Source organism: Athene noctua, chromosome 5 (genome assembly GCF_965140245.1).
Source record: "Athene noctua chromosome 5, bAthNoc1.hap1.1, whole genome shotgun sequence".
Taxonomy (NCBI): Eukaryota; Metazoa; Chordata; class Aves; order Strigiformes; family Strigidae; genus Athene; species Athene noctua.
In genome coordinates, this window is record NC_134041.1 from 16,901,991 (window position 1) to 16,925,330 (window position 23,340).

The 23,340-nt window shown below is 39.3% G+C and overlaps 1 protein-coding gene across 1 annotated transcript in view; it reads right to left on the bottom strand.

Moving 5' to 3' along the window:
- ZNHIT6 (zinc finger HIT-type containing 6) overlaps positions 1-23,340 on the bottom strand; it is a 35,633-nt gene that overhangs the window by 11,763 nt on the left and 530 nt on the right. The window contains exons 2-8 of the mRNA XM_074906508.1: positions 22,197-22,262; positions 22,001-22,107; positions 21,835-21,920; positions 20,420-20,523; positions 11,558-11,626; positions 10,691-10,771; positions 10,088-10,168 (exon numbers count right to left, since the gene is read on the bottom strand). Coding sequence (XP_074762609.1) covers positions 10,088-10,168; positions 10,691-10,771; positions 11,558-11,626; positions 20,420-20,523; positions 21,835-21,920; positions 22,001-22,107; positions 22,197-22,262 — 594 coding nt within the window. The remainder of the gene's footprint in view (positions 1-10,087; positions 10,169-10,690; positions 10,772-11,557; positions 11,627-20,419; positions 20,524-21,834; positions 21,921-22,000; positions 22,108-22,196; positions 22,263-23,340) is intronic.

Below are 23,340 nucleotides of genomic sequence, written 5' to 3' on the forward strand. Positions count from 1 at the left end.
CTCCTAGCCAAGGGGCAACAGATTATTCAACAGGGTTTTTCCAACTGTAATCTTTTCTTGGACTTCATGGCCTGTCTTCTTGCCTTCTAGTCTGTCTTCTATAGGCATGCTACACAGTACACAGACTTCCATGAAGGCATTTTCCATACTACACATATGTTACACAGTACACACATACAGGCAAGTTCCCCTCTGCTCCCCAGTAGAGATGTTGGGCTGGAGCAAACTGCAAGATTGGTCTTGAAACAGCCTTTCCTAGATGCATATTTCCTCAGAAAGATGAGAAAAAAATCTGCCTGTGCACGTATTGGATAGGTTGCTCCCATGCTTCAAGCCCAGTTATGATGCAGAAGAGAGGCTGTGTACAGTGTTTTCTTCATGTTTTAGAATTTGGGGTCTGTCTAGCTGCTTCACAAGCATGAAGAATCTGAAGGTCTTCAGGTCTGCCTGTGGTGCTTACAGAACACCACTAGATGACCGTCAGGACAAACCACTGGCTGAAGCCAACACTAATACTTTTACTGTTATCTCATCCTTCACCTCTTTACTTACTCACGTACTCCTCCTCCGTAAGTGGTCTGGATCTAACTTGCTGCAATACAGACAGCAGAATTTTGGAGAGGAGGCTGTAATTTCAAATAAATCTTTGTGCAATAGATGTCTCAGTCAGCGACTCTCTAGCTAGGACACTCCAGAAACCCTAATGCAATACCATTAATTACAAAACAGTTCATCCAAAAGAATTCAGCATGGATTACAAAACACTGGATTGTTACTTTAAAAAACAGGCGCCTACTGGTTCATAAAGGAATCCCTTTTATGAAAAAAAAGAATGATTGCTCAATATAGTATGATGGACAAATTCTGGTTTCTTTTGGAATCATCCCCAAAATCTTCTCAAAGGTCAAGTAATTGTAGTCAGACATTATAAACCTTTAGCTATGCATGCTGCAGATTCAGACTATACATATTACTTATAGTTAGCAATGATTAGTTTTCTGCTTTCCATCTATGTTGTGTAACACAAGATTTCAATGAAAAAGTAGATAGGAAGGAAAAGTTACTTTTTTTTTTTTTTTCACAGTAAAAGTTGCGTATCCTGGCATCTGTTGCTCTGCATCACTTTTGTTAGCAGAGACTGATGTTCAGATAAAGAATCAGCATGTGAAAAATGACACTGAAACAGCTGCAGTAACAAAACTAGAAAACTTCAGATGACCTACAAGAAAACATAACAAAGTATTCAGTAAGAAAAGCTGAAGTTTTAATTAAAAAACCCCTCACAAACCAAAACCAGCAGCAAGTATTAATATACAGGAGTGCTGTGTTTAAGAAACAGACTACAGACCAAATTCTATTTCCCCTTGAACAGTACAAAGTCGCCAGAGCCTGACTACAGTTGTGCAGTGAAGAATGACTATTGTAAGCTAGCTCCCTGCTTTTGTAAAGCTGGCAGAGCTGCTTTTGTGCCAGCTGCTGCGAGCTAGAGAGGAGTAATGAATTCTACTGTCAATCTTCTGCTGGCATAGGTTAAAGCCAGCTTGGGGTCTGTTCCAACTCATGCCAAGGCCAGCAGTTCAGCCAGGGATTTGTATCCTTAATTCCTGTGTCATGTATACCACGTACTACACAAATGTGAAGAGAAACTGCTTCCTAAGAAAGACTAGAGAATCTTAAATAAACCACCCCACACTTTTCAACATTTGTAGAGAATGCAGAGGAGGAAATAATGCTTGAAACGTGCCAACTCTAGCACATTTTCTTTTCTGGATGAAGTAGTATTTTTGAAATGAGGTTGTAATATGACAATAAAAAGAACTGATCCATGCACCACACTAATAGCCATGACTTCTTAAAGCAACTGAGTTATGTATGAAAAGCAGAAAGCAGAGACTATAAGCTCTGTTGATTTTATGTGAAGTTATTCACAGATGACACTACAGAAAGAAGGGCCCTAGGAAGACAGTATGAAAAATTAAGGAAAACACTAATGATATCAATACTTGAGGCTATCTGTAATGTGTTTAAATATAAATGTTTTTGATAAGCTTAAAATCACTGATAAAACAGATATCTAATACACATTTTTAATGACAGGAAAATAAATAATCCAATATAAATATTACATTTAAAAAGATTTGGTTCCATTAGATTTATATTACTCAGAGTTCCAAGATGATTTTCTAAGTCTGTCGACATATATGCACACACTAAAGAAAAAAAAAATATTTTATCTTCCTAAATCTATTACTGTGACTACTGCGACCTACTAATGTGATCTGACCCTTAGTTATTTAAAAACAATAGACTACAAAAGAAAATTCTCTTTGAGCACAGAACTCAAGTCGTCCAAGGAAATAACTCTCATTTCTGCCAGCTGATCTTGAGACAGGGAAGTGCTCCAAAATTACTAACACCATCCAGCCTTCTGGGAAGCAACTGCATTGAATTTAGTTAAAGCAAAATAAGTGTTCACCACCATAAAGCAATGGCATTTAGTAGAGAAGAACCTCTGATACTTGTTTAGCAGATTTTCTTCCCCACACTTATTGTGTGGTCCACAAGAATTAAGTGGCAAACATGCCAGTATTCTCATGTGCACCAGCCAGTGTCACCATGGAGAGTAAGAAGCCCCTGGATGGAACTGGTACAAAAATGCTTTTGATATTTTTGGCTGAGTAATTCAAGCATGAACTGCACCAGTGCTACTGATATAAAAAACAATGCTACAACTGATTCTGTACACATCCCTGTACGGGTGGCAGTTTTACAACAGGAAAGCTACAGCATACAGTCTGGTATTACTCTGTGCTCCAGCTCCTTGAAGGATATGGTCCATTGAAAGCAGTGGGCTTTGCAAAGCTTTTAAGGCCAACCAGACTGTATTTTCCAAGCACCTAAATATTCTGTCAGTGCCTACTGATACCTTCAAATAACCTAAAGTCTTCTACAACAACTTATTCTGAAACAATATTCACATGCCATTCTGAAAATACTGACAAAAAAGGAAATTACTGTATAAAAGATCTAACACTGATGTTTAAGAAAGCATTATTTTTTAATTCCATTAAACTAAAATGCATGTGATTAAAGACAGAAAACTATCTACACTAGATTCATGTGAGATGTTACTGAACCCAGCAGAAAAGATATTCCATTTGTGTGGTTTAACCTCATTAAGATTTATTTAATTAATTGTGTCTTAAAGTACCTACTGTAAACCAAGTTTGTTACAGTTATTTCTCTTCTAGAAATAGGATCACCTTATCTGATAAGGATGAATAAACAACTTTTTAATTAAATATCTGTAGTTACAAAACCCAACAACTCTGACCATTAACTTACAATAAATATCAAGGGTTTACTGGATTTAGGAATTTTTTTGAGGGGGATAGGTTTGAGGTGGGTTTTTTGTTATGCAAAGCCTAAGAAGGCAATTCTCAGGAAAATAAGGTGTACTTCCCAAATCAGAATGTATAATTTGGCAGTTTCATCTTTCCTTTCCTTAGTGGAAAAAGCAATACTCTTACCATATGAAGTCACTTTGAAGGCATCCCAAATAAAGGACTGAAGACAGTCAGGACACTAATTTATCCTGAAGAAAGAAAAGACTACTTTATAAAAGAATGTAGACTGTAAAAAACATCCAAGAGGCACCAGTTAAACCTTTCTTGGAATAGTTACAGTCGAGGAGAGAATGGACACCAACCACTAACTAAATATTGTGTAACAGGTGATAGAGGCAAGCATCACCAAATGGAAAACTATTGTAACCCATTCAAATGCAGATTTTTTCCAAACCTGGGCTCTAAAGGAAGAAGAGAGTTGTGTAACACTTTTTTTTTAAACCCCATTTCCTAAGTTTCCTTATTTTATAAGTGCAACTAATGAGAAGACTATCAAGTGGTGTAACAATTACAGTGTTACAGAGCGTCAGGTGACAGGTAAGGAGTAGAAGACATTAGGAGAGGTCATGATTACTCCAAGTTGTAACCATGTAAGCAACATGGTTACATGCATTAGGTTACTCCAAGTAACTGTGGAGTGCTACCAATTCATCCTGAAAGCAATTCTTAAAAGCTTATATAAAGAAATATAGAAATTAGAAAATAAGAAGAAATAAGAGCTTAACACAAAGTTCTCCAAGAACTGTCACTACTGATGATAAAAGACACCTAGCAAGAAGAAAGCAAGTACCATGTTGTTCAGCAGCTATCCACAATATCTGTACACCAGTGGATTTATCCAGCTGCTTCCTGAAGTTCTGCAGAACTCCCGTGAGGAAGCAGAAATCTGTACTACATGGCTAATTTATATTTCTGGAGAAAGAAAAAAAGAAAACCCCAAATATTTGAAACATTCTGCAAAGGACCTTCACACTAAAAGGGCCATTTGCTGTGAAACACAGAAAACAGCCAAAACTAAACCACAAACTCCTGTGTCATAAACAATTGCAGGAAATGCTAAAATCCTTCTGTAACATACTTATCTTAAAACTAGAAGACTAACATTTTATAACCCATAATAATCCTGCATAAACGTTCTCTGAGACACCATTGCACTTCCTCAATAATATGTAGTTGTAATTACAAAAAGTATTTTTATCAAAAGGTTCTGCTAAGCCTAAAAACAACATCCAATTCAACAACGTATATTTACAGCCTTTCTCTTATCTAGCGCTTGTGGAGAAGGAATTTTCTGGTGGGCACAGGGGAAGTTTTGGATAACACAACATTCATGTATTAGTATACTACACCAATTCTACTCCTCCAGTCTGCCCACAGAGTGATGGAAAGGATCTTGCCATACAGGAACATACAGCATAAAATCACGCAGAATGAGGTAGCACAGAATGAGGAATTACTCTGAGCTGACCATGGCACTCAAGACTACACAAACCAGTAGTTAACACTCCCCACTGTTAAAGAAATGCGGATAAAGAAACGGGAGAGAGCTCTGTCTGTGCTCAGCTTTTGTTCCACGATGAACACCACTAAGCAGCAAGCTCATCCTATTTCAATTGCAAGTACTTCCACTGCAATTCCAGGTATGGACTCATAGAATGAGCGCCACAAACTGCTAATTAATTTTAACTGGGGAGGAGCCAAAACGAGAAGAAATAAAAATAAATTCTCTCTTACTTAACTGTAATGCAACTACAGTAAAAATTTAAATCCCCTCATAGAGCCTTTGTCACAACTATGCTGGCATAACTGCGCTGAGAGCGCCTGCTGGCAGAGACACAGCTTATGTCGACAGAAGATGCTTTTCTGCTGACAGAGCAGTCCCATCATTTCAAACAAACTTTGTTCTTTCCTTTCAGAAGAGGAATTTTCTTTCAACATGCTGCTTCCTTGACCTGTCTGCACCGCCACAGCTGGGCCTGCTCCACCAACGTATATGAACAGATTCACATCATTTCCCAGTAAGGAATTGCATTTCTCAAGTCAAAACACTTCTCTATTTTAACTTTCTGCAGTTATTTTTTTGAATTTTAAACTTTACATTCACTAAGAAGGATAAATACCAATTACTGTGACACTGGTATCAACCAACACAGCTCTATTCTAGGCATACAGATGAGGCTCAAGCTTATGGATACTTAAGTTACTTCAACATCATGTAAAAGAACTTATTATCTATGAGCTAAGGAAGTGTTATACAGATTTCAGAAGAGGAAAATGGTTAAGTAACAAAAGAAACTGATGCACAGAGATAATCCACTTTGATATTAAATTGGTTTATTTCCCAAGCCTTTTGTGCAACTTACATACTCTACTTTAAAAGATTAAAAGGTCAACTTTTACACTATTACAAAAGCAATTTTTCCTTCTTTTCTAAAAAAGGAAATGTGAAAAACCAAGCACTAAAATACCAGGGAAAAACCCACCTGTGTATAAATTATTTTATTTTTAAAATAGAAATGACTACTCAAGATCATTGCTTGAATACTGCCTTTCCAATCCTGTACTGCAAGAAGATGTACAGCAGTAACATACTGAAAAAACTGCATTTTCAGGTTTTGCTGCATTAACTTGACTTAATTAATTGACAAGGGGACCAGGGTTGTTCATGCTCTGGGAACCTTTCCTAAATATCATTATTAACAGATGAGAAGAAGAAAATATTTTAAAAATGGGAAATTATTTCTAATCTCATTTCCTGGAGCCGAGCTCTAGAAGGGCTTCTTCACTTGGGTGCACACAACCTGTATGGCTAAAGTGCCAGTGCTGAATAGCCCTTCATGGAGCACTGGGAAATACAGTAGAAAGACAGAGAGAACTGAGAAAACTTCATCTGCCCAGGTGCTTCTGCAATGAACTTTCCAGGGTAGCTCACAACACCATAATTTCTCAATTTTGCCCCTAAACATCCAGTATTTGGCTATGCTTGAACTAAATGAAAATCAGTGAGACCTTCAGCTCCCAGAAATGTGTGCAAATGTCTGTTTAATCCCTACTGCTAGAGTTAGAGCGCACCAGTAGGTCTTAATTACTTGGACCAGTCTCAGCTGGGACTTCTACCCACACTCCCTGCTTTGGTGTCCAAGAATAGACTAGACTGTTTCAGTTGGAAGGGACCTATGATGTGACCAATTCAAAGCTGACCAAGTTAAAGCATGGTATTAAGGGCGTTGTCCGAATGCCTCAAACACTAATAGACTTGGGGCATCGAGCCCCTCTCTAGGAAGCCTGTTCCCACTGTTTGACCACCCTCTTCATAAAGAAATGCTTCCTAATGTCCAGTCTAAACCTCCCCTGGCACAGATTTAAACCATTCCCACACGTCCTGTCACTGGATACCAAGGAGAAGAGATTGGCACCTCCCTCTACAATGAGGGCGCCCCTCAGACTCTTTTTCTCCAAACTAGGCAAGCCTAGAGTCCTTAGATGCTCCTCACAGGACATTCCTTCCAGCCCTTTCACCAGCTTTGTTGCCCTCCTCTGGATGCATGCAAGGACCTTCACATTCTTCTTAAATTGTGGGGCCCAGGACTGCACACAGTACTCAAGGTGAGGCTGCACCAACGCTGAATACAGCAGGATAATCTCCTCTTTTTACCAGCTGGTTATATTGCTGTTTCATGCACCCCAGGATGCAGTTTGCCCTCCTGGCTGCCAGGGCACACTGCTGACTCCTATTGAGCCTGCTGTCAACCAGCATCCCCAAATCCCTTTCTGCAGGGCTGCTTTCTAGAAACTCCACTCTCAATTTATACTTGCGCCCATCATTACTCCATCCTAGGTGCAGAATCTGGCATTTTGACTTGTTAAATTTCTAGATTCCTCTGCAAGGTGTTTTGTCCCTCAAGAGTTAAACACACGTCCCAGTTTGATATCAGCAGCAAACCTGCTAATGGTGCATTCAATTCCTTCATCCAGATAGCTGGTAAATATATTGAACAGTAGTGGCCCTAGAATTGAGCTCCAAGGAACACCGCCAGTGACTGGTTGCCAGCCAGATGTAGCCCCATTCACTACAACTCTTTGAGCTCTGCCCTTCGGCCAGTTCTTCACCCAGCGCACTGTGAACCCACTCACCTCAGTTAGACAACTTGTCTGCAAGACAGTTGTGAGGGATGGTATCAAAAGCATTACTAAAATCCAGAAAAACTACATCCACTGCCTTCCCTTCATCTACTAGGTGGGTGACATTATCACAGAAGGATATTAAATTAGTTAGAACAGGACTTTCCCTTTGTGACACCATGCGGACTGTGCCTGATGACTGCATTATTCTTTAAATTCCTTTCAGTAATACTCAGTATAATCTTCCCCATAATTTTTGCAGGAACTGAGGTTAGACTAACATGTCTGCAGTTCCCTGGGTCTTCCCTTGTTGCCCTTCTTGTAAAAAGGAGTAACACTGGCTAGCTTCCTGTGTCCTGGTTTTGGCTGGGATAGAGTTAATTTTCTTCCTGGAAGCAGGTATAGTGCTGTGTTTTTGATTTAGGATGAGAATGATGTTAATAACACACTGATGTTTTAGTTGCACTAAGCAGTGTTTACATTCAGTGAAGGATGTTTCAGCTCCTCACACCACCCCACCAGTGAGTGGGCTGGGGGGCACCAGAAGCTGGGAGGGGACACAGCTGGGACAGCTGAACCCAGGGATATTCCAAACCATAGTTTGTCATGCTCAGGATATAAACTGGGGGGAAAGCTGGCTGGGGACCACTGCCTGGGCATCAGTTGATGGGTGGTGAGCAATTGCATTGTGCATCACTTGTTTTGTATATTCTAACTCTATTATAATTTTTCCCCCTCCCCTTCCTTTTCTGACCTATTAAACTGTTAAAACTTTAAACTTGTTAAACTATTGAACTTTATCTCAACCCACAAAATTTACCTCCCCCTCTCCCCTCAATTCTCTCCCCCATCCCACTGGTGGGACAGGAGGTGAGTGAGTGGCTGTGTGGTGTTTAGCTGCCTGCTGAGTTAAATCACAACAATCTGGTCAGCAGGGACCTCCTCAGCCTCCCAAGGCCTATGATGTCTTGGGAGTAGTATGATCGAGAGGGCTCCTGCCATAACATCTGCTAACTCCTTCAGCACTCTGGGATCAATTACATCAGGCCTCATGGACTTGTGAACATTCAGCTGATTTCTTACAATTTCAGTGTCCACAAATGAAAAGTTACTGTTCCCCCACTCGTGGTCCTGATTCAGGGGACCAGTTAGCCCATGGTCAATCAATATTATTAAAGACTGAGGCAAAAACCACATTGAATGTATCTGCTTTTTTACTTCATCCCCATTAGTCAGATGACCATTTTCAACAAGTATCAGTCCAGTGTTTTCTTTAGACCTCCTCTTGCTATTAACATACTTAAAGAAGCCCTTCTTGTTATCAGAAACAACACTGGCCAGTTTTAACTCTAACTGAGCTTTGGCCTTTTGTGTCTTTTCCCTGCATACACGAACCACGGCTTTGTAATCTTCAATTTCACTTAAAACCAATGGGTTTCTAGCTGACAATTCTGATGGCAAACGTCACAACCATATTTCAAATTGCAAAGAGAAAAAAAATTGATCAAAACCATGAAGAGTTTGGGCTTGAATTTCAAAAGTACATCACACATTTTTTAATACTCCTGGGAGAAAACACAGCACAAACAGGAAGCTCAGTTACAACTAAAATTCTTTTAATATACCTTTTTTCCCCTCCTTTAAAATAATATACCATGCTTTAGGGAAGCATATTATTTACATTTGTTACATCTGAAGAAAAGAATGTACTTTAAGAACCCTAACTAGGAATCACTGGTCAACCACAGTAAGCTATGATATTAAGCTGATACATATCCTTTTCAGTAACAATGACAACAGGGTGGAGCATTCAAAATGGTATTTATATCAACAAAAAATATTTCTTTAAAGTTTCATTTTGAAGTTCAAGATCACTGTCTGTTCTGGAAACCAGGAAAACAATTCTGCACAAGTCTGAATTCTGGAGACTTAAAAGGCCGCACCCAGAAATATGGTAACATGAAGAGTGATGAGCTAGTAACTTTCAAGAAAAATGTGTTATTTCAAACGCAGTGAGTGGATGCTGATAAGCACCTAATTTTTGCTGCAGTGTTTTAAAAAGACAGCTCTACTCAACTATCACTTCAGCTCTCCTGGGGAGGGGTTAACATATCCACAGAGGAACTTGCAGAAGGGAATGGATGTCTGTATTTCTGCTGGTCAATATAGTAATTAAACATTTTAACAGAAACATATATTCACCAGACATTGCTACATTTGCATGGACTGCTGCTGAAGCAGCTCAGGTACACACACACTCACTAGTCCATCAATGTAGCTGTGAGTGCCCTAGTTTCTTAAATTGTCCAAGTATGATTCAGCTGAGTATATTTCAATACTGCAATTCAGTAATTGCACTGAAATTTCAGTGTTGACATATTAGAAGACAAAGAAACATTTGCTGAATAATTTTTAAGATGGCTGGTAATTTACTGAATACACTAAATTCAATCCATGAGATTATGTAATCTCCATTTGGAATGCTAAAGACCCAGAAACGTATTATTCCTTTTTGCTATATTTAACTAATAAGCACACAAACTGAGGAACCACCTTACCTGACAGAGTTTCGCCTCCTGTTTTCTATTTTCATTAAAATTCGTACATCTGACTGAGGAGACACTGTATAGATTTTTAATCTGAAAAAAGAATAACATGCAACAGAGATGAAGAAACAATGACATACAATGACTTTTCTTCCTATCATCAGTAAAAGACAGATATCTTTTGCATGTCAACAGCCACAAGTAAGTATTTCTTCATAAAGACAATAATTTGCCACATAGTAAGTATTTCCTATAAATGAGGGCTGTAATTACTAGTATGTTTTTCTAATTACTCTAAAGAAAAGGTTCATTGTCACACCCACTGAAGTTAATTATGGTTACATTTTTTAGAATTACAATTGCTTTATTTGATCTTTAGGCCATGAGTCAATTTCTTAATCTTTTCCTGGTTTAAATTTTGTGGCTATACTCCAGGTTAGTTGGTTGGCCAGTGTTAGGATGGTTTTCATCACAGGAATTAAAAGATGTACTGCTGACTGAGAACTCATCTCTGCATGCTGAAAATGCAGCCAGTTTAAGCTATTTATTCAGAACCATTCCCTTCTTTTATTGGTGCATTAAATGAACTAGGCAGAAAAGTTATTCAATACACACCTTTGACAGACTACAGGATCTGACTCCACTGGATCAATGTATGGCTTAAGGATATCAGCGAGTATTTTATCATCAGGCACCCTTTCAGTAAAGATAAAAATCAAATAACGTAAGACATGGTTCATCATGTACACAAGAATCTGAGTCATTTGGAGGAGGCTGTATATTTGCACGCTACAGTGGCACAACTGAGTAGGGGAGGATCATAAATGTGTATCAATACAGCATAGATAATTGACAGCTTTATCTCAATTTCAACACTGGAACTTCACTGACATCTATAAGGAGTAAACAGATGCATATCTCTAGTTTCTAACCCTGCAGCAGAAACATGCTGTTCCTGCAGCCCTAGAACTAGACAAGGGCATACTTCTCATCCTCCTTCAGGCTAGGAAAAAAGGAGAAAGATTTGTCAACAGAAGCTTATTTTTTGGCCTTTGCAAAATGTGCTTGTGGGCTTTCCTACAAAGCAAACAATGCAACCATTTCATCCTATGTGAAGCTTAGCTCCAGTGTGCAGGCAAAGAGGGATGGCAAATCTTGCCTGAACATCTGCTCTATGAGAACAGAGTATATTAGGTGTACAGGATATCACTATCACGAATATACAAGCTGCTCTGCTTACTCAGAGAAAAGGACTAACAATCATTTAGACTGATTTGAAAAGCCTTCTAGATTTCAAAGAGGAAAGGACTACACAACTTTAAGTATTTTTTCAATTTAAATGCCCTTTTAATTAAGACTAGAGATAATATTTGAGTTTACCTTGCATAATAGAAATAGATAAGAACTGATCAAAATATTTTCCAGTTCAATTTCAGCAGACTGATTTAAACTTTATAAAAAACTGTTTTTCAAGCTCTTTACCCTTTTAAAGTGTATTCAGCACGACAGTGAGGAAATACAAGCTTCAGATGCCAGTAGAACTTTTTCTCCCTGTAAAGAAAAGAAACAGATATTCTTAATGTTAGCTGGTAACTACTACTTGTTTTTTCTATGACAAAACTTGGTAGCCTATAGATGGGTGCAGAAGAAAATAAATAGTCAAGATTCTGAATGGCATTTTCAAAGAGTAAAAAGGGTATGCAGAGAAGCTGAGATGCACTTTGAAAGATGCAACACTTTCAGATCCTTCTGCATTCCAATCCTCGTGGGACAAAAATTTGTTCCTTACAAATACGGGTAAGATATCACCAATTAACTGATCAACTGCATTTCACATTTTGAAAGGGAGCATCTTCCAGCTGACTTTCTATATGTATAGCTGCCCTTTAATTTCAGAAAAGGAAACTGCTTTTTGGCACATCACCCAGGACAGATTGCCAAACCTGTGCATCAGTAATAGACAGAGGTCCTTGCTGAGGCCAGGTTCTACACAAAACAGGGTACTCATCTTTTCACAGCAGTGATGGCCTCAATAGAAAATGTTTCATGGGCAGGGAGGGAAGCTGCATTTTGGCATAACATGGGTCACAGAAATTAGAAAGAATAAGTGTTTTACTGAAAGATCAGGAAGCTAAGAATCAAAATTGACATCTAGTTCCTTTCTCCAGTTTGTTTTAAGACCCATCTTCCCTGTCTAGCTAGCATAAATACCTGAGAACAGAAGCTACCAAAGCATGCTTCCAGTGCAATATCATCTTCAGAAAGGCAGTATTACCTCAGGGATACTTCACTAGATAAGGAAATCTCTTTGCCTTTTTACTCATCTGCAGAAACACTGCTGAAGTCAATATTGACTTAACTCATTGCTCCAAATTCTCCCATTCAGTATGGCAAGTGTAGCAGTACTTTTCTAAAAGAATCTCCTAAGAAAAAGCACAGTCTAAAAGGCAGGTACATGGCCCTTTGTGCTGGTTCAGAATTTTACACTCATTACAAATGGCAAAGATTTGGAAGAGCAAGTAGGGAACTACTACCATTTAGAAATCAGAGGCCAAATATCTATGTGAAGCATAGGAACATCTAATGATACGCCCTTCCCAGCTTTTTCTAATTTTAATTTTTTTTTAAACACTACTTAAGACCTATGAATCATTATATCCAGAAAAATCACCATCAGTTATGCAAAGATTCTGGTACTACAATTAAAAGTAAACACAGTGTTCCAACATGTTGTTTATCAGGCAGATGAAACATTATCCAGCAGGTTCTAGCTGGCTGCAGAGACAAGTGTATGTGCATCCAGTAGCAAAACAGTAAACGTAGCTGCTAAGTTCAATTAACTATTATAGCAATTTTTAAATGCAAGCACTTTATAAAAGGTGCTCTTATAAAATAAGTAATCATTCCCTTATACCTAGTTACTCCTGAGAAAAAAACCTGAGTTTTACAGCTGAACTATACTTTCCACAGTGTAAGTAAAAATCAGAAGTGTGAGCGTTTATCAAAACAAGAGCAAGCAAGAACCCTAGCTCCAAGGAGCTAATAATTAGGACAAAAAGAACTCATGAAGGCCAAGGTCCCCAACGCAACATGTGGCTCAGCAGAGTTGTGCAGCATGTCTAGTGCTTCTTCTCCTTTATCTGCTCATGTTTGTTGAAGCTGAGAATGAGAGCCTTCCTTAAATGAGAAGGTGAAGTTAGAGCACATTAGATCTGAAAAAGCTAAGAGGATTCTATGACCAAAGCTGGAGGACAACATAGAAAACATTAATTACATAGCAGGTATATGCAGAAGCTGACATAGTACCCTGCCTCGTGAATTTTATGCTACTTTGCATATTGGTATGATGCTGCCTTAAATTACCAAACTGAAAACCAGTTTTGAAATAACTCAAAATAAGTGAGTGAAAGTTTGGAAGTCTTTTGCAAGATGAGTGAAACAAGGTTTTCCAGTTCTTCATCTTGACAGCTGAAGGAAATATCAACACTACTGTACGCATAGAGCAAATTGGAATGTCAACAGATTTATGGAATCAGTTCAGTTGACTTGCGATTAACAAGTTTGTGATTCCTCTCATATATATTAGTATCTGTCATTCAACATGGCATGGTATTAATTCAAAGCACTTTCCCAAGGACACCTTAAAGTTGGTAATCCTTAGACACAGAAATAGGGTCACCATCACTAGCTGCAGGAAATACTAATGATGAGCACATTTATTAACATACTTATAAGTACTGTTCAGATGAGGTTTTTGTCATATGTTACCAACTAACGTGAGGATTCCTAGTATTTTTTCATTTAACTCATCATCTTCCACAATTTTTTCAAACAGGCCACGTTTATCTACTCTTTAAGTGACCAGCCCTTACTGTGACATGGACTTACTTTCTGTCAAAATTTTAAATTGAGACAGCCAAAGCAATGGGAGTACTGCAGATCTTCTCTTCCAAGTGGAAAACAGACAAACCATGACGCAGGTCACAGAAACACATATGTGGCCTAGAGGGCTGTCTCTAACACAGGCACTTGAAAGAGAAAGTTCCAGAAGTACTTCTAGCTGTCTGCTACCTGTTGTTAGGAATACTCTCCATGTGTCTGCAGAAATGGTCATCACACAGCACATTCTGATTTCACATGCAAGACCAGTTCCCTGTGGGCTCACTGAGGCAAACTCAGCTCATCACTGCAGCTGTATAATCAGCTTAACAGGGTTCTTTTCAGACTTTCACCCTCCCTCCCCCTTCCAGGCACAATCCAGTCTATGGAATAGTGCACAGAAAAAGCTCTGAATCGGGGATTCTCAACATTGAAGTTTAAAAGATTGTTCCTTGTCAAAAAGTTTCCCTTTGGAAAAAAAGAAATGTTGATTTTATTTCAGCATGCCAATACCGAAACTGCAGTTAATTACTTCATTTCTCTTCAAAGTACTCTTGCCTGAAAGTAAATGGCAAGCAGAAAGAGGTAAAATAGATTAAGAACAGTGATGGAAGAGGCAAGGAAAAAAGAAGCTTAGAATTGGAATAGCCTCACACTCTGCTGTACAATGAAGTATTGAAAAATAACCTGCTGGATGCCTGTTATTAAAGTGAAGCATCCCTCACCATCACTGATCTCTGCCCAGTTAGAGAACTTGATGTCAACCTTAGATGCTATCAAAGCTGCTTCACAACAAGTTCTGATTAAAATTAGATATCCTGGCTCAGATCTCACTGACTTCATTTTCCATTAGGGCTCACTGGGGTAGTATTCCCTTCAAATACAACTGACATGTACTATGTTCATTTTCTAAATGAAAATGCTTAATTGAATAAGTCATCTGCAGCTGGGTGACAGCTCACTGCACGAAGCGTTCCATGCTGCTCAGCTGCCATGGAACGCCACTCCACAGCTTGCTTGCTTGAATACCAAGGCGCTGACTATAAAACTACCAAACGGCAGAGATCTGGACGAGGCACAAGCACATCCTTGATGTCAGTAAAAGCAGCATCACAGCCCATCCCTGCATTGCTTGGCTTCACATCCTATTTTGGCTACTTAAGAAGCATGGAAACTGATCAGAGGGAAGAAGAGGAGCCAAGCACCTCTTCCCCTGCGTGAGATGTAGTTGCAAATTATGTTCAGAACTGCACAGGCTGGTTTGCAATTATTGTTCTTCTAAAGAAAAGTAACTGTCTCCCTTTCATTTCTCCTAAAAAATTATTTTCTACAATCAACTATAGTTTTAACACAGCTACATGTAAATGATTTTTATTTTTTTTCACAGCAACAACTGTAAGATTTTTTTTTCAATGTTACAAAGACAGCAGCAGTATACAGAAAGTGGCTGTTACCTTCAGCTAGAGCTCAGGACAACTGCAAAAATTCTCACCATCTTTTATAGTTAATGCACTACCTAAGGAGATGCTCCAGGTACTGTGGATATAGACAGTACAGTTGCTGGAAATTAGAGGGCAGATCTACAAAGGATTCTGGGACTTGGACATACCAGTTAAGTGCCTTGGCAGATTTTTAGAAATGTCCAATGTTTATGTATTTCTTAAATTATATATATGAAATATCCCATAAAACTTAACTTTTTTACCTAGGTTTCCTCTGAATGGTCTATTTTGCCTAGATTGCAGCAGAAGGTTTTATGTACATAAAACCTTTTTAAATGTGTATGTATATATATGTAAAATAAAATATATGTTGACTAAAAATTCCAAATTCATCACATCTTAAGATATCAAGTGCAGTTCTCGTTCTACCGAAGTACCTCATAGCCAGCTTGTCAAAAACAGATTCACTGATGATTTTGTTTCTATTTAGCAACTAATATTCCTAAAATGTTTAAAAAACTGTATACAGGACATTTTGCATCAAAATGCAAATACTGTACTATTTTCTGTGTTATTTTGAATTGATAAAAGAGATGAAAAGGACATAAAGAAGTTTAATGAAGGACCAGTTATCCTTTAATTTGACAATACCTAGTACTCTCACTTAATGCACTGACGTTTAACTGAAATACTGGGGGTTCAGTATCTACACCTTTGGATAATAATGCCTTTCTCAACTTACTTGGGCTGAATCTTCATTGCTTGAGAAAGTGACTAGATTCTCTTGTAGATTAAAAAAGTAAAAATTTGAAACACAGACATGTGATGATTTTATCTGCCCCCTCCCTCCCGATTCTGTGTTCCTAGTGCCAAATTGACTTTGCTGCACGTCTAACAACAGCTCACAAAAGAGGATGTTTCCATTTTCTTGAAACTTCACCAAGCTAATTCCTGGATTTGATGTATAAACAGTAAAACGGAAGTATTTCTACTGAAAGTTAGTATGTTTCCTAGATACAGTAAACAGCAAGACAATCAGTGAAGAAACTGAAAAGCACTTCCTTTATAACACACATGGTCTTCTATCAAGGGGCCTCCCAACAGCAGGAGATGTTACTAACCATATGTGTTGCAATAATCAAACATGCTGGGCTTGAACTGAAGTCCTGTGTAAATCAAAGGGATGCTGTCAAGGCCCAAGTAACGCAAACTGTAATAATCTTTACAGAATAAAACTACTGTCTTCTTTAACTTCTGCAAATAAACAAAATTACCATCAGATTCACTATGAAAATGAAACATTTCAGTTGCTAAAAAAAAGGAAAAATTTCAGGTACAGAACTCGGTCAGTACTCATCTTCACAAGGGGATGTTCTGAAAAGCCACCGATTTACTAAAATGCATCAATGTCCTGATCTCTGTTCACTCCAGAGTAGCATTCTTTTGCCTGGCTGCTTACTTTGGTGGGTCCTAGAAAGCAAGCAAAACTATGTACTAAGTAGCAACTAAATTCAAGTTTAACAGTTCTAACAGTGTTGTATTAGCCCCAGATAACTCCTTGTAAATTCTCAAAATCAGCAACACTTCAAACAATTTTATTTATCCCTATCTAGCTTAGGATTAGAGTTGACATTTCAGGGTTTTCAGGTCTACCTCAGAGTAGCTGCTCTAACACTATGCTAATCCCAAATCTCCATGCTGTAGTTTATTCTCAGAATTAAATCAGAGAGAGAGTGAAAAAGATTCCTTCTTCACCCACATGTATCATCTGATTGAATGCTCCCAAGCTGCAGGCATGCCTTCCGTGAGGGAGGAGGCTTGCAGCCCTCTGGCCCTATTTGGTGGGGAGGAGAGGTGAGAGGATTTTGTCTGGGGCGTGCTGTGAACAGAGCGGGGAGGAAGCTGGGTGGAGATGCCTATGACTGTGTAAGCAGCAGGGAGGGTTGGAGCAGGGCAGCACGAACTGCAGAGCTGAGGGAGCTGCCCTGACCCATTTCAGCGTCTCACCGCTGTCATCATCTCCCACCAGGGAACCAGGAGCCATGGAGTTGCAAGCCCCATTCCCTCTTCCTGTTTGAGGTTCTGCTGCCTGGAGCTCCCCAGTTGCTGCCCCAGGCCTCGTCCCAACCTGGTCATGTTCTCCACCCCTTTCCCAAAGGTTCCCTATCCCAGGAAGCCACTTCAACTCCATGGCAGCCTGTGTCCAGAAGGGGACCTACCACTTCTACTGGAAAATAAGGGTACCAGAGGAAAGGCAGGGTGAAACAGGACATTAAAAATAATTTGTGAATCAGGAGTTCTAAACCATCCCTAAGTCAGATGTCCTATGAGTTCACAAACTGGACTCAGTCTACTTTCTAATGAACCTCCATTATCTATATTACAAGTTAGTCTAAGCCATGTGTTGCCCAGCATTGGCATGTACGCTTTCACAACACTGAATTTAGCAAACAAACTAATGGAAACCAGGAAATGAGGAGTCTGGTTAACACATCCAAACAACCGCTGATCTGCCTTCCAGAGCTGGCAGGGGATGACACAAGAATGCATCTCATACTTCCTAGTTTTGGATTACTGTCATTCCTGCCTTGTACAGCCTAACAGTTTGGCTCGCATGGAGAGCATGAAGAGGACATCAGTGAAGACTGTTCTCAGCTTTCCACGCACATATGTTGAGCAGCTTCCAACCTGCACACCCTGGAGCAACCCCTTGACAAATCTCAACTGACAAACACCATGAGAAGAGTAGACACATCAGACTCTGACCACTGTCTGGTGTTAAGCTCATATAACACAATTATTTGCACAGCTTTACCCCATTTGAATGTAATCATCAACAAAATGCTACGGGTGTCATGAAGTCACATGGTATAGATGTTAAATAGCTGATACTGGTTTGATCAGTCCTGAGGTTTGATTCCTCAGCTTTTTTAAGCAGAGAAAGGAAAATATGCCAATTAAAAAAAAAACCCAAACAACCAAGCCAAAACCAAAAGTTCATTTTTAATTTGCATCACTGAATTCAAACAGCCTGCAGCAGCAAAAGAGAGGAAACATGTTCTTTGTGTAGTACTCACTGAGCATATTCATACCCTTAAACAGCATTTACAGGAAAGAGACAGTTACTCCTATCCTCTTAAGAACGGAGAATGTTATCACGTTCTTTCTGGTGGGATGTGAAAGTCCCAGAAAGGCTAGCATTCCAAACAACAACAAAAATACCCCAGGACTTTATGATTGACAAAAAACAGTAAGGCATTCTTCCAGGCATCTTGTGAAATATTTCCATGCCTATTTGCCAATAAGTTACCTTCCTTGCCCTTCTCTTAGTTTTTAAATCTGCTTGTTAAACAACATAAAGCACAATACACGTGGAAGTCTAATCTGCTCAAAGCTGAATTTGTTCCCAACACAAGCTACACTTCAGTATGTACCCAAAAAGGCTTTCTACAGAAAAAGAAGTGAAAAACATGGTACATGACGGCAAATTTCTGTCAGCACAGTATTATACCACACCCAGGATCTTCCCAATAGTGTCAAACCTCCCTGTATTTGTGTCTTTTCTGTTCTGTCCTTCTCTTAGCTACTGATCCCAGCATGCCTGGGCTTTCTGCAATGGGCTCTGGCTCTTAAAAGACTACTCCATACCCTGTACTCCTTAAAGGGTGTTTATAATTGTTTTATCCACAGCATTAAGGAAATTCTCCAGAAAAGTTAAACTCAGCTCTAAGCCTGAGATACTTCAACAGCATTAGACTAGCACAAGATATCTGTAAAAGGTAGAGCATGTGGCCAAGGAAAAGAAAGCCAGTGAAGAGGCACACAGCCTCCGCTCAAATGACTAATCTGCAAGGTTTAGGGCTACCGCCTGGTCTATTCTGAGAAGAGAGCCTAAGTGATATATAAATTTGGGGTGGAGGATGGAGAAAACACCCCAGATTTCCTTTCTTTCCATTGGTCCACCCTGGGTTTTCTCTAGCAGAACTGGTAAAATCTGTAACTTTAAAAGGTCACACTTCTATATCTACTTTGTGTCTTATGTTCTGCTAAAAACTATCTGCAAAACCAGAGCAGTAGGCTTCAGCTGCAGCACAGCAGAGATGAGAGGCAAGCCTGGGGAGCAGCGTTTCGGGTCGCTGTTACTTGGTCAGAGAGAGACGCCTGGTGGCAGCCCCTCGGCCGGCCGGACCCCTCGCAGCCTCAACGGCCAGGGAACGGGAAAAGGCACCCTGCAAGCCAACTGCTGCCAAAACTCAGACCATGAGGAAAACAACTGGAGGAGCCATCGGGCTAGCAGGCACAGCTGATTACTGCGAGAAGCTTCTAAGGCATTTATACTTGCTCCCAGTAGATCATCAAGCTGAACTCTAGACCCGTTTCCTGCCATAATGAAATGCTTCGTAATTTTTATTTTTACTGTGAAAATACTTTAAAATACAAATGCTGGCTATCAGAGAAAACCCACAGAGTGGATAAAGGGAAGAACATTTAAAGTCTTCTTAGCCTTTTCCTGAATTCATATTGGTCTGCCTGCACTTGTCTGAGCTGTGCTGTATCCACATCCTCCAAGCACAGCGACTCCTAACACACAACAGTACTGGAACTGTATTGAAAGCACCTCTTCAGACTTTTAAGTCAGCCTTTTCAGAGAGGGGGATTTTTGCAATCATTCTACATCAATCCTCTAGCACAAACCTTTAAAGAACTGTTTTCTTTTTCCAGCAGCAAAGCTCAATGTTCATTAAAAGATGGAAAACCACAACAGCACTGATACTTCCGTTACTTGATGTTGGTATGTTTCAAAATGAAAGCATAAATTGCATAAGCTGTTAAAATGAGCTCAAAGAGCCTAGAAAATGAAAACCTGCAGCATGAAATACTAAAGCTAGATAGCTTTTGTAAAAAAAAAAAAAGTGTATCTAACAGATTTTAAAAGCAACCATATCAGTATGAATTAAGATTATCATCATTATGTGTTCAGTGAAAACAAAATACTGCAGACCATAACCAACTGCAGACTCACATGCAATTGAAGGTGGTTGAATTTTCTCTTCTTTTTGTAAATCCAATGGGCAGCGTTCTCAGGTCAATATCACACTTCCGAGCTTTGTTTCTCAAGACATATAACTAGCAAAAAATAAAAACAAATTTTTAAAAGAAATCTGAGTAATATATTCAAAGTCTGACAGTTAAACAGTAAGAGTAATGCTGACAGGAATTACAGGAGAATTGTAGCAAAGGCCACATTTAATGAAGTATTTTGACTTTTTTTAAACAAAATCATGAATGAAAAAGTTAATAAAGACTAGAAACCACCTGAAACATTTTCAGCTGAAGCTTTTCCATGGTTAAACAACAACATGCCCATGACCTCTATTTACTGTAAGTAAAAGTTCTTAAACATACCCTGAAAGCCACAGACAGCCACTGTGGGCATAATACCATCCACGCAGCTGGTTTCTGGGCTACAACTCCACTAGCAGAAGGGATGCACATAACACTACCTCAGCCACCCTGACAAATTCTGATTTGAAGGTAGCATTAAGAGTATCGTCTCAAACATGCCTAGTACCACATGATAAAAACTGCTACCTATGAAGCATCTCACACCTTCAGTGCCTGTTTTCAAGACACCATGGTGATAAGAGAAAGCTGGAGTCTTCTTAATCTACTTTGTAATGAACATCAGTTCTCTCCAACTGAGTTTAGTGCTATATTTAAAGATCTCTTCACAAGACCAGAAAACAACATAGCCCTGATGCCTGTTTGTGACATATCAACGAGTCAAAGTATTTTGGAGCAGATTTAAGTTTTCTGCTGGTCAGTTTTTGGTGTGTTTTTTTTTTTTTCCTCCTCTTGATCTTGGTCTTTGCAGTTTATCGTCATAAGACTTCCAGGAAATGTCACACACTTCTGTGATCTTGTTAATGCTTTACTGGAATTGGAAGAGTGTCAGCAAAAATCCCCCCTCATCCTTAGAAGGATGGCTTTTGCTTCATTATTGCTTAGATTTATTCTTTGCAGAACTCTAGTTGCCTTCATTTGGTATATAGGGAAGCATGTAATAAATTTTAGGCAATAAATAAATCCATTGTTTACCTGGGAATTTTGGGCTTAAAAATTCAAAGAAGTTGTTCAGGTGGAAAAAAAACATTCAGTTTTTCTTAATGCACATCTATCATCAAACAGCAAGAGTGGTCATGTACCAGTTTTAAGAACCTACACTGTTAGCCATTTATTCTTCTAAGCAACTGAACTCAGCCATCGATACTATTATTACATAAACCTAATTCTTTTGATTTCTGGCTCTAAAATTCAGGGTCATTCATACCTTCCTAAGAGAGCTATCAGCTCTGAAATCTGGATTGGGGCTGCCTTGGGAATTCAAAGGTAGTCAACCCTATCCTTAACAGGCCAAGCTGCTGGTGTAAAACTTACAAGTTTTTTTGTTGCTGGACTATGCATAGTAGGATGTCGAGCAGCAGCATCAGCTGTCCTTCCTACATCTTCTAGGAAACGATAATCTGAAGGTAAAAAAAGAACAAGGAAAAAGGTAGTGCTAATCTAGTGAAAACAAATTTTAAAAAGCACAAGGGATACGTACCACTTAAAAGGTTCAAGTCAGTAAATTCATTTACAGAGACAAATGCCGTTTTATCCCTGACTCCATTACAGCTCAGTGCAAGCTTATGCTTCTTCACACACAATAGGCTGAAATGACAAAAAGAAAAACATTAACATGCCACGCTTAGCGTGAGTAGGGAAAAGCACCAAACCAGTTTAATTCAGGTAATAGATACCTGCACGAATATTTCATGCATCGTGGACATCTGTACTTAGCTTCCTCTTTGCTGCATGTTTCACATCTGAAAGAAGCAAAAAGCACCTCTTAATAAAGTGGCATCTTGGCACCTCACTGGCCTGGGAAGGTGCCTGCTCAACAACCAGGCACTATGCCATCAATTGGCATTTTCAGGAAAAGGTATGTGAACCTTGAAAAAAGAAAGAGAAAATATAAGTACCCTAGATTGGGTAAGATGGCAGACAAAATAACGCAAGCTATGGGGAATATCTCCTAACACATACTGGGGTCTTACCTATGTTAAAACACAGCACAGATGCTTGGAAGAAAAATAAAAATCCTGTGCTAGAGCTGGAAGCACAGCAAGGCTGTATCAGTTTACGCTTTGTGGCCTGGCTACATCACCCGTACTGTGCATCCTACCACGCTGCCTTGTAATACTCCTGGTTTTAGGCAGATGGAAGATGTATGTCTAGAATTCACACTCGAACCTGAACACTACACCCCATTTTTTCAGCAAAACAGAACCATGACAATATCATCAGCAAAACTTCTTCTGGCTGTTAGCAGTGCAAACCCCGAAGTCTGGGAACCTCTCAGGTACAACGTGTAAGGTTTATGAATATAACTAACAAATATTAACTCATTAAAAAAAAAATTTCCTCTACAAGTAGAATCTTCTGCTTTTTCACTAGGCTATTACAACAGATATTTATTCTATTCTTACGAAAGAGTTCTTGATATATTAAATAAAATAACTGTCACTTTTCATTCAACTCCAACAAATGGGGAAGGGAAATAACCCTCCCCCCACACCAGTAATGGCACAAACCCACCACTTTCAACTACTAGAGGAGAAACGTATAGAGGAAAAATATTTTTCTTGCTCTCCCCACCACGGGCTCGCTGCCAACTGACAGTGGAGGTGTGAAGGACAAGCTTAGCAGTACCATCTCCTGACGAGAAAGTGACTCCATGTACTGGCAGCACGAAGCATTGTAAGAACAGAAAAAAAGTGTTTCATACACTGCAAGACAGAAACGGGAATTACTCCGAACAAGGATTCCTTTTGTCTTTTTATTCTCTCCACAGTGCCCAACGCAAGTTCGCAATCCAGCGGCAACACCAGGGAGGGCTTCGCC